This window comes from Anabas testudineus, chromosome 17 (genome assembly GCF_900324465.2).
Source record: "Anabas testudineus chromosome 17, fAnaTes1.2, whole genome shotgun sequence".
Taxonomy (NCBI): Eukaryota; Metazoa; Chordata; class Actinopteri; order Anabantiformes; family Anabantidae; genus Anabas; species Anabas testudineus.
In genome coordinates, this window is record NC_046626.1 from 22,543,405 (window position 1) to 22,555,820 (window position 12,416).

Below are 12,416 nucleotides of genomic sequence, written 5' to 3' on the forward strand. Positions count from 1 at the left end.
TAGTAGGCTATGGTACAGTCTAATGAACCTCTTCCTGTATAAAACAGGTCTGTATTCAGGGCCGCAAGACCACCAGTAGCAGCAGCAACAGTAACTAGCCTCAGCTACCTCAGCACTGGTAACTCAAAAAAATGTAAAATAACGTAGGTAAGAATTGTTAAACATAAGTATGAGAGTACAGAAGATAACTAAATGTGCGCTCTACAAATAGAAACTGGCAATGTATAAAGTATATTAAATAAACTGTGACTGTTTTCTTTCTTTACATTCTAAATGTATAAACTTGAATATGGTGGTTAAAGTACATGAATCTAAACCAATACCTGAGGTTACCCACAGTTCACTTGTGTGGCAGCGAGTGCAGCCATCACATCATGTTTGAGACTTTGTCAAATCTTCTCTGAAAATGAAGAAATTAGAAAAAACACAGGAGAAAATGTTTCTCTGTGGACAGAAACAAGTCAACTGTGACTGAGACAGAACTAGACTTCATGACAAGAGACAAGATCTTGGTAACTGAAGTTGAACAGTATGTGAGTCCCTCTAGTGGATGTTGTGGAGTTTTCTGGTTCTTTGCTCCAAAGGTTTTTGTACAGAGTTTTACTGTTTCCTGTCACTGTGGGCCTCAGAGCACAGTAGTACACAGCAGAGTCAGACACGTGAAGCTTCTGGATCTTCAGAGGAACTGATTTGTCTTCGATCGCAGCATCAAATCTGTCGCTGTCAAACTCTGGAGCTTTATCTACTGTGTTTGACAAACATCTCAGCATGTACTTTGGGAAACCATTTGCTTCTTGTTTGTACCAGAATAAAGTGGGACCTGTTGAACTGGTCTCAAACATACAGTTGAGTGTAACAGCGTCTCCTTCAGTAGCAGTAACATCTCCTGTTGTCTGGATCACTTTGTCTTCTCCTTTACACTCTGAGGAAGAACAGAACATGCAGAGGAAGAGATGGATCAATAAAGAGGATTGATTAAAGGAGAACTATCAGTAGGTTTATTTCCCATCTTACCAAAGCAAAGAGCAGCAAGAATAATCCACAGCCAATGTTCCATCTGTACAACAAGGTTGAAAGCAGCAGGAGAAAGTGTGTGATGTTCAACATTCAGTGGGAGAATTGTTCTCTTCACAGCAGCAGTTCTTATTGACAGAATGGTTGAACACAGTGCACAAGTAGAGCACCGCCTACTGGATAATGTGTCCCTCTAGTGGAGGGAAAACGTTCACTTCAACAGGTGGAGAAAAGGCTTCCAGCAGCTTGTCAGTGTGTCAGCTGGTGTTTTTGTACAGAGACTGTGGCTTTGCTGTCACTGTGGGCCTCACAGCACAGTAGTACACAGCAGAGTCAGACACTGCAGCAGAGGAGATCTGCAGGTCCATGAGGGTTTTATCTTTTCTCACTTTAACATCCAGAAGAAATAATCAGCAGCACCTTTGGAGTATTTGCAGGACAGAGTAACAGAGCTGCCTTCTACACTGAACTCTTCAACCTTGGCTGCAGTGAGTCCTTGACAGCTGACACCTAAAGAAAAAGAAAACTCAGTTATAACATGTTGAAAAGTCCCAATTTAAAGAATTCACATGTGAACATGAACATTGAGACATGTTTTAAGAATCTTACAAACCTTTTAGAATGAATAATAACAGTAGTAGAAGTACAAAATACTTTGATGACATCATGTTGAGTACAGTGAATGTTTGGTTTGGTTTGGTTTGTGTATTAAACTCGGTAGAATCTACAAGTTTCTCTCTCTTCTATAGTTCAGTAACAGCTCAGCTCCTCCCTGAACCTCTGTCTCCTCTTAGATCTGTAGTTTCACTTCTCCTGGTTCACAGACTGGTGGCAACATTTAGTAGATGTGTAAAGTTTTCTCCCCAGGTTTTGACTCCCTTGATTTAATAAGGGTCTTTGTCACCAGCACTTCATGTGTCATAAACCAACTGTTATTGGATTTAGTTTGTTCCCAAATAATCTGAAGTGACGTGGTGACTGAACATTTGTACTTAAGAACACCCAGGACTGACCCCTGTGGTACACCACATCAAATTACAACATGTCGAAAATACAGAGGAGGTTAAAAGTGTAAAAAGGATTTACTCACTGATTTATAATTTTCTTATTAAGATGTTACGTCATTTATAGGTCTAATTTGTTACTTATTGTCATTATGAAGGATACATGTGTGTGATGTTTAATCCTGTAAGCAACAAGAATATGTTGTACTGTGCTGAGGCTGCACTTTGCACACAGACAGGAAACAGGAAAGGTCAAGGAAAGGTCAGCATCCTTGGAGTTGAACAGTTCTTGTTGCTATACTCCTATAACCAATGTTTTATCCTTGTATGGAGTTTTCTTTTCTTCTTACAAGTGTTTTATCTTTATATGGAGTTCTTTTTCTTGCAATATGATCATCCTATATTCATCATGTAACCATAGCATACACCCACATCTGTAACTTCAGGGTGTGTCTCATCCTTAATAAAAAGCTTGTACAAAGGGGAGACGGACGGAGTCGGAGGTGAAAATTCCTGGGTGAAGCATTTATGATGCTTAGATCTCAGGCCGGCTCCCCTTGCAAGTAAAAAGGCCGAGCAGTGTCCTTGTTGTGCTTTATTGTCTTTGTCTCTCAGCGTAAGAAAAGTGTTCATAAACTCTATAAAAAACTAAAATACAAAAACCAAAACGGTTCATTTTTATTCTTTTCTTCTCTTTTACAATTTATGAAGAGGTTGTTCTCGGTTCTTAGACAAATTCAACATTGTGAACATCACAGGACAGAGCACAGAGTCCGCTCTCCTGACAGTGAGAGCATTTGTTTTAGTCCTGAACTTCAGGTATTTGAATTATTTTAATCATTTTCAGTCTTTTAAATCTGTCTGCTGCCTTTAACTCAGTCTGTCATGGTTCAGCCCTGAAAGCCTCGTTAATCTGTTCTGTTCACTCTTTCCTCTTTTTGTTTCTACACCTTCCCTTCAGTTCATTTCTGCTCCCTGCCTGTGTCCCTGGCTGCAGGTGACTGGGTAAGTGATTACACCTGGACCAGGGACTATTTAAGATCCCTGTCTGCTCTGTCTCTCTCTCCCCAGGTTGCTGCTAACTTTCCATCCAGTCTCTGCTGTTTTTTGTACCAGAACCAAACCTCATCTTCCATCATCTTGGACCTGCTGATTGTTTGACCTGTTAAAACTGATAATGAGTTCTTACTCTGATCTATCACAGGTAGAGTACCACAAGGCTCCATATTAGGCTTTGTAATATTTATTCTATAAATGTTACAGAAAAAACAGACAGAAACAAACAAACTAAGCAGAGTTGTGGAGCAGTACGGCACAAACGATAGTGATGGGTAAATGATACCGAGGCTTCGGAGCTTGTGTCACTCTTCCTGAAACGCAATGATTCGAATCACTGTATCGGAGCTTGTGTCGAAACACCAGAGTCACGTGACAGATGACGTTCGAAGCTTCGAACATCATCGCTTTTTCGTTTCGCGCTTCGTTCCTTCAAAATGTTTCGAAGCTTTTTATTGGCTCAGAGTGTTTCAGTGTGTTTCATTGGCTCATGGTGTTTCAACGCATTCTGAGCCAGTGACAGCTGGACAGGTTTTACAGATTTGAGTGTTTGGTGCCAAACCAGCTATTTAAGATGATTCATTATGCTTCAAATGAGGTTGTGAGGACACAGAGATTTGGACAGTGAGAGTATTTTGGCAGATTTCATGGTGAGTACCACTAATAAGAGGTGTTCTAAAGTTTGGGATCATTTTGACACTGCCACACTGAGCATGAGCCGAAAAAAAAATATTTCTCAATAAAAACCTGTAAAGACAACTAACTGCTTCTGCTTCTGTAAATAATCCTTTCAAATCAACCATACAAGTCATCAACTGACAAACCATTATCTTTAAAGGTTTTCTATAAAAACACACAAAAAAATAAACAATGTTTCTGAATTCAAACACTGATCATTAGCAGAGTAGGAAGGATCTCTGATCCTGTTAGGGATAATAAACCCTAATAAACTCTTAACCAACATTTAACCCATATTATAATTTGCATTGATTCTTTGGGTTAATCTGGAATGTGTTTTAGAGTATGAGAGAGAGCATCTGCATATTTCATTGTAATGACTATATAATCAGTATTTGTTATGAATGAACAAAACACTTGAATGACCACACAGACTTTTCTGAACTTTCATTGGTGTCATGGGATTGAAACAGTGCCAGAGCTTCAGTCGTGCCCTTTAGAAGTTGCTATGGCTCTAGTTGACCACCAGACGTCACCGTCACTGGGGCCTTGAAGCTTTGAACCTTTTTCAACACAATTGTTAGGAAAGCCTCAGTGTTTCATGAGGCTTCATTTGCCCACCACTAACAAACGAAGTCCATGAATAAAGCAGAGTAGTGTGACTAACTGACAGACAAACAAACTGACGAGTGGAGTAGAGCATGAGCAACAAACCAGCAATCAACTGACGACTGAGGGGTGCTTATAAAACAGAGGGAGTAACAGGTGAAATGAGTCTGTAATTAGTCTGGTGAGTTGAGAGTGGAAAGTGGAGGAAGTCCATATATGGGTGTGGCAAGAGGGTGAGAGACAATACAAAACAAAACAAAACCCACAGACGGGCAGAGGGAGGAATCGTAACAATAAAGGTTCCTGTATATCTTATTTTGAAAACGTACAATATTTGTTACCATTGGATACATGTCACCCTCTTACAGATCTAAACAATAGATCTGAGTTCTAACAGGTGATTTAAAACTCTAATGAACATGACACCAGCTCTGCACAAACCTGCAGGAAGGACTTTCTTTGAATGAAACTGATGCACAGGCTTCATCTGTCACAGACCTGAACCTGGATACATGTAATGTTTAGAATGCAGCTCACTGACAGATCACAGGACGTCTGAGTAATTTAGTGCTGCTAAACCAAGTACACGCATCTCATGTAAAGATAATTATTACAATGGGATGTTTTAGTTTTAAGGGGATAGGTCTACACATTTTACATGTACACATTATATCACATAGAACCCAGAAACCTCCACCCGTAACAAATAAAAAGGGAAAAGAATGAGATGAATCGTTCTTTCAAACGGCTCTTGGAATAAAAACTGAGCCACAAGAACCGGGTTCTTTCAAAGAGTCTGAATTACTATCACCACTCTGTTGTATCTCCCACTGAAACCTGGTGATTTGTGTTTTCTCCATTCATAACTTATCTGGATGTACAATCCTCAGTGGTCAAAACCTTCTGACAGTTAGATCAGAACATGACAAATCTCTTAATCTCAACTGTACTCAGCACTCTTGGGTCTTTGTCATGGATGATTATCTCCCAGTCAAGAAACTCCTCATGGTTGACTGCAGTCAGATTTTCACAGCTGACGCCTAAAGGAAGAGAAATGTTGGTAAAGATGATGTTCAACTCTGATTGTCTGTTCCAGTGGTTTCTACCAAACAGATCCTCTACAGACATTTGTTCTTCCTACTTTAACCTACCTTTTAGTAGGATCAGAAACAAAGGAACAATTCCACAGTACTGCAGTGAGAGCATCTTCCACACAGTATCTGTGTTCTGTCTGCTTTAGATATTGAATGGATCTGACAGTAGGAGTTCTTTTGTCTTCTGCTCTTTGACAGAGCTGCTCCTCCCTCAACCTGTTCCTCCTCATATCACTGGATGTTATCAACACCAAAACCACACCTCAACACATTTTACTGGTTGAAGCATCAAAACATCCTCTTCTGTTCTTCTGGGTTTTTATTCTCTTTGATTTGCTTCTTACAGATGTTATCACCTTGTGATATGTGACCTCAAAATCCAGCATTCTAATGTTTCTTTGTCAGATGGTCTCACAGTACAGATTCAGAGTTATACAGGATTTGTAGTTCATGCTATTCCCCAAAGGTTTTCTTAACCAATGAACATGATGTCAAATGTGTTTATTTACTTCTTCTTTTCCTGCTGTGTTTGAATCCTCATCCAGTTGGTTTGTGGTTGATGTGGATTTGCTGCTCATGTGAATCCTCCCACAGTGTTTCATGAGCAGCTGGAACCACAGTGACTGTGAGGAAACAGGAATTAGCAGAATCCATCTGATATGAAGCTGTGGTTTGAATACCACTTCCCTCCTCTTTGAAGAGTAGTCAGATATCTGTGTTCAGGTTTTTGTACAGCCTCTTCTCCACTTTGTATCACTGTGTTTCTAGAGCACAGTAGTAGAGAGCTGTGTCTGCCAGGGTTAGTCTGCTTATGGTCAGTTCAGTTGATGAATCTGATGTTTGGGATTTATATCGTTTATCAGGGATATATTCACCACTGATTCCTTTTTCTCCTTTCCAGAGAATAAACTGAGGAGCCTGAAGCTCAGAATGATGTTTGTACCAGTAAAGGTAAACACCAGATGATGATGTGTTATATGTACATGTGAGTGTGACAGATTCTCCTTCTCTTCCACTGACTTCATGTTGATCAGCAGAGATGCTGTCTCCAGTTATTAGTCCTGGAAAAAGTGGAGAAAATGAAGCCATTAGATGAACATTGTCCATGAGGCTGAGAGGAGAAGACAGTGGAAAATGTCCCTGTACAGTGTTACTCTGTGGACAGAAACAAGTCAACTGGAGCTGAGATCATCATTCTGTTCAATGAGACACGGATTAGTTGGAAACTCACCTATAAAGTGAGAGAAACAGAGAAAGAGGTAAAGCAACATGTCTTTGGAGGAGTTGAAGCCAAACAGACAGCAGATGAACAATGTTCTTCCACTGCAGTAGAATGAAGCAACTAAACAGCCTCTCTGCTGCACAGCCCTTCTCCTCAACATCAAGCTGATTGTGCTTTTAGTTCCTCCAACATTTCTGCTCTGGACACACAAACAATCTCATTGGTTGACTTGGACTTCAGTGGGTGGGACCAGGTCATTTGATCCACCAATGTTGAAGCTGTTAAAATAAGAGGGTCGTAATAATCAGTAGAAACCATGTTTATTAACACTTTAGGTTAAGGTTTGGTTAAAATGATGTAACAGTGAAACTTTGGATCCACTTTATTTCATTAATACTTTGACTTTATTTAGTAGGTTTCACTTAAATATGTGTTCATTGGTTTGGTTCCTCTTTTCTTCCAGGTCCACAGCGGCCTGAGGTAAGTCTGCACACTGTGGTGGATCATCAGGGATTGAACCAGTCTGAAGGTAGAAACAACCTTTAACCTTTAAAATGACTGAGAGCTTTACTTCATACTGGATGTGTCCAAACTCTGGTTCATCATCAGTACTGAGTGAAGATCAGCATTTAAGGTGGGGGGGTCTCTGTAACATGTGTCTATGGTGATAAACATGGGAAATAAATAGAAGATGTGAACATCAGTCCTTGAAATGATGGAGGGTGTTGAACCAAATCAACCACATCAAAACTGACACGTTTAAATATTTACAACAGTTTGACACGTTTCCCAGTGAAATACAAATAAAATCCTGTCCTGATGTACTAAAAACTAACTTATTAGCTTGATGCTAATTCCTAATGGAATTCCCCTTTAACGTGCTAAAGTAGATCAACATTGCGTTCACATCTATCACATCTAAGCGTTTTTACAATATAAAGTTATATGAACCAGTATTTGTACTTACTCACATAGAAATAATTTGTTCTGTAGAAATCAAGCTATGATTTGATATTTACTCAGATACTATTGTACTACTCTGTTAGCATGACTGACCTGTAACCAAAACTACGACAAGCGTAACAGCACAAAACTCAAAAACATTTACCGTACAGCCACTATATGTGGTATTATTCCACCATCTAGTGGCAGCACAGTGGATTTCTTGGATATTGCTGGTACCAGAAGAAATGATCAACAGTTGACAGTTTAGGACTGTGTTAAAAGATGCTGTCTGTAACACAGTCGATGTTTCCATCCTCCTGGACCACCTGCAGCATGTTGGCATTTGGGAACAGTCCCTTCAGTGGTTTGATTCTGACCTCCAGGACAGATTGGTCTGTTACACATGAGAAGAAGTTCTCTCTACTCTGACTTATCTTGGGTGGAGTACCACAAGGCACCATATTAGGTCCAGTAATATTTATTTTATAAAGGCTTCCTTTGGCATCTGTTTTGTGAATTAAACAACACCACATGAGCAGGAGTGCTGTTGTACTGTATATCAGCACGGCTATGGTCTGCAGGCTGAGTGCTGTAGGTATCACAGCCGTGCTGATATTTGTATTGAATCAGTTATTTGTCTCCATCAACACAAATAGTTACACAGTTGGACTGGTTCTTCACTGTTACTAAGCAACACATCCAATGGACAACCACTAACAAACAACTACTTTACTTTACGTTTTAAAGCAAGTCATGGCCTCTAATTTGATTCATGTACATCATCTGTATGTTTCTGTTTATCTTACAAGCAGAGAAAAAAGTGTTGGGAGTTTCTTTGGTGTAACTTTATGTAGGAATCTACTGCAGTTTTTATGGCTTGTTAAGTTGATTAACATCTAATATCTAAATATCTTGTTGTTTTAATCACCAACACAAAGAGTCTGGATCATCAGAGTTGAACAGTGTGTGAGTCCCTCTAGTGGATGTTGTGGAGTTTTGTGTTTCTTTGCTCCAAAGGTTTTTGTACAGAGTTTTACTGTTTCCTGTCACTGTGGGCTGCAGAGCACAGTAGTACACAGCAGAGTCAGACACTGCAGCAGAGGAGATCTGCAGATCAACTCGATTTCCCTCTTCATTCAGTTTAGCAGTCAGTCGTGGGTTTGGAGGTTTTGCTTGAACCACTTTAGGTTCTTTTGTGTCAGTGATCAGGAGAAGATACTGAGGAGCTGATCCAGGATCCTGTTGATACCACTGGAGATTTTGAGCTTTAACAGAATATTTACAGGACACAGTGACACTTTGACCCTCTGATGAAAACACCTCAGCTCTGATGGCAGTAATATCATCTTCCAAGGTTTTACCTAGTGAGAGAAACAACAGGTTTTATTTAGAGTTACAAATTCATCATTTAATGAAAATCAAATTTTTAAATGTAGTTAAATATGAGTGATGACGTCTAAACTAGTTTCTTTGAAATGTTAAATTTTTCACTTAAAATAATCCAAATTAAATCTGTAAAGTTTAGTAAATGTTATATTTCAGGTTGTCTTATTAAGACCATACGTACCTACGAGAGTTAACAGGAACAAAATGGCAGCGAGTTTTTCCATCTTTACAGAGGTGAAATACTGTAACTGAATGTTGAGGATGAACTAGTTGTTTGTTCTGATGTTCACAGCTGGAATCAAACCGTTCTCTGTCAAACAGCCACATCTGCAGTCAGTAGGAGGAGACTCAGACAGTGCTGACAACAAATATTAGACCCCTCCTGATTCCTCCTGTGTCTCTAAACCTGAGCAAACACAAAACGCAAGTTTGAAACGATCAGTGGAGTTTTTGAAGCAAAACGTTTCTCCAAGACCAAAATGAGCAGTGTGAAAAAGTAATCAGCCCCTGAACTAGAGGTCCAGACTTTGACCAGGTCACTCCACAACTTTACTTAGATTTCTTTGGAGACTTTCACGTGTCGACTTCCTCTGATGATCATCGTCGAGCTGCAGTTGTTCTTCAGCTTCATCTCACCGACTGATGACCTGATGTTCTCCTTCAGGATTCTCTGGTAGAGAACAGGATTCATGTTTCCCTCCGGTAGAGAAAGTCCCACTGAAGCAGCAAATCATCCCCACAACATCACACTGACCCTCTCATGTTCCACCATAGATGTGATGTTCTTGTTCTGTGTTTGGTTTATTCCAGATGTAACAAGACGCTGTCGTTCAGACAGTTCATCTTTTGATTCATCAGTCCACAGAACATTCTCCCTAAAGGTTGGAGGGTTATCTAGGTGTTTTGTGGCAGATGAGCCTTAATGTCCTTCTGGATTATCAGTGGTTTTCATCTCCCCACTTTCTCATTGATGTTATTTCTGCCCAGTGTCCATCAGACAGCAGAGTCACGGTAACTGACTTTAATTGAATTACAGTTCATTGGATCCTAGAATCTTTGGAGACCTGCTGTGTTCTGTGGTGTCACAGTTTTTCTCTTGAGCCAATTTGATCAAATTCTTTTCTTAATAGTGTCAAAAATGAAGTTCTTCATAAAAGTCCGACAAAGAGACAGAAACAGTGTTGTTGGGTTTATTAAGGTCAATATACTGAGACACAGCTGAATAATGTCTAAATAAATGCCTTCAAGTCGTCTCTTTAAATACAGCTCACTGCTCCTCTTTACTCAAACCAAGCACAGTTCAAGTCTTATTCTTTCATCTAATTCCAATAAACCCTCTTTTCTTCACTACCTATGTGTTTTCACATCACTGTACCATGTATGGCAGTTACCCCTCTGTACGCCTGCACTTCTTCTTGTACAGAACAGGACCTATACACTAGAAGTCAGTATTGAGTTCATGTCTCTGAGTCTCTCTCAGACAGGTTAGAGGATTTTCACAACAGTTCCTGGACTGATTTTGGAAGTTGGTCCGTTTATGGGAAGCTTCCAGGTTTATGTGTAGATAACAATTCTCAGTCTCTCAGAGACTCTTCATTGCAACTGTGTCTCATGAGTGTAAAGAATTCTCTTAGAATTTTCTGAGAGTCCTTCAGGTGCATTTTATCAAACTTATACTGAGGAGTGGTTTCCATCTGTTCACTCTACCGTACAGGCCTGATTGGTGGAGTGCTGCAGAAAGGGTTGTTCTCCTAGAAACACTGGAGCTCTTTCAGAGTGACTATCGAGTTATGGGTCAACTCCCTGATGCCCCTCTTTCAGTCATTCACTTTGGCCTAGCAGCCGCTCTAGGAAGAGTACTATTGGTCCAAAGTTCTTCCATTTACAGAGGTGGAGAATAATAAATACTTTATTGATCCCCTACGGAAAATTGTGGTTGGATGCTGCCAGACAGTACAAATCAGAGGTACTACAAGTAACCAGGTAAAAAACAAGAATTGAACCACTCACCCTGAGGTTCATAGACGACTGCTCTACCACCTGAGATACTGCCGCCTTATGATGCAGTAAGTATGATGGAGGGTACTGTGCTCATTAGAACAATTAATGCTGCAGAACTTTTCAGTTCCCTTCTCCAGCTCTGTGCCTTGATATAATTCAGTTTCTGAGTTCTACAGATAAATTCTTGGACTCCATGGTTTGGTTTGTGCTCTGACTGTTAACTGTGGGACCTCATCCAGACAGGTGTATGTCTTTCTAAATCATATCCAAACAACTGAATTTCCCACAGGTGGACTCCAAACAAGTTGTAGAAACATGACAAAGAAGATCAGTGGAAACACAATGAACAAGAGCTCAATTTTGAAAATCATGGCAAAGACTGTGAAAACATGATTTTTTTAAATTTTTAATAAATTTGCAAAGATTTCAAGCAAAGGTCTTTAACATTGATATTATGGGGTTTTATTTGTAAGATTTCGAGTAAATTAATTGAAACCTTTTTGGAAAAAAACTGTAGCAAAACGAAATGTGGAAAAAGTTAAGTACTTAATTGCTCCAAAGGTTTTTGTACAGAGTTTTGCTGTTTCCTGTCACTGTGGGCCTCAGAGCACAGTAGTACACAGCAGAGTCAGACACATCAAGCTTCTGGATCTTCAGAGGAACTGATTTGTCTTCGATCGCAGCATCAAATCTGTCGTTGTCAAACTCTGGAGCTTTATCTACTGTGTTTGAGAAACTTTTTGTCATGTACTTTGGAGGTCCATGGACGTCCTGTTTGTACCAGAACAAATAGGGAAATGAGTCACTGGTCTCAAACATACAGTTGAGTGTAACAGCGTCTCCTTCAGTAGCAGTAACATCTCCTGTTGTCTGGATCACTTTGTCTTCTCCTTTACACTCTGAGGAAGAACAGAACATGCAGAGGAAGAGATGGATCAATAAAGAGGATTGATTAAAGGAGAACAATCAGTAGGTTTATTTCCCATCTTACCAAAGCAAAGAGCAGCAAGAATAATCCACAGCCAATGTTCCATCTGTACAACAAGGTTGAAAGCAGCAGGAGAAAGTGTGTGATGTTCAACATTCAGTGGGAGAATTGTTCTCTTCACAGCAGCAGTTCTTATTGACAGAATGGTTGAACACAGTGCACAAGTAGAGCACCGCCTACTGGATAATGTGTCCCTCTAGTGGAGGGAAAACGTTCACTTCAACAGTGTTTTCTGTTCCTCTTCTTTCCAGACCAAACCTCCACCTCTCTAGATTTTAAATTCTTTTGTCATCTGCAAACATCAGAGTCCATCTCTGTCTTCACCTCCCCAACCTGCACTAATCCACCTCTCCCTCCTTACTGTCCAACCTCTCACCTCAACACCACTTCGGGGTCGTCATCATCTCGTCATCTCGTCA

At 40.0% G+C, this 12,416-nt stretch overlaps 3 gene segments (V, D, J or C); all 3 read right to left on the bottom strand.

Moving 5' to 3' along the window:
* Positions 1 to 482: 482 nt before the first annotated feature.
* Positions 483 to 1,057, bottom strand: LOC113171863. The segment is given in 2 exon segments: positions 483 to 922; positions 1,015 to 1,057. Coding segments are annotated over 2 exon segments (483 nt in total).
* A 6,840-nt stretch (positions 1,058 to 7,897) lies between these two features.
* Positions 7,898 to 9,296, bottom strand: LOC113171861. The segment is given in 3 exon segments: positions 7,898 to 7,994; positions 8,683 to 8,983; positions 9,190 to 9,296. Coding segments are annotated over 3 exon segments (441 nt in total).
* Positions 9,297 to 11,555: 2,259 nt separating this feature from the next.
* Positions 11,556 to 12,043, bottom strand: LOC113171860. The segment is given in 2 exon segments: positions 11,556 to 11,908; positions 12,001 to 12,043. Coding segments are annotated over 2 exon segments (396 nt in total).
* Between the last annotated feature and the right edge of the window lie 373 nt (positions 12,044 to 12,416).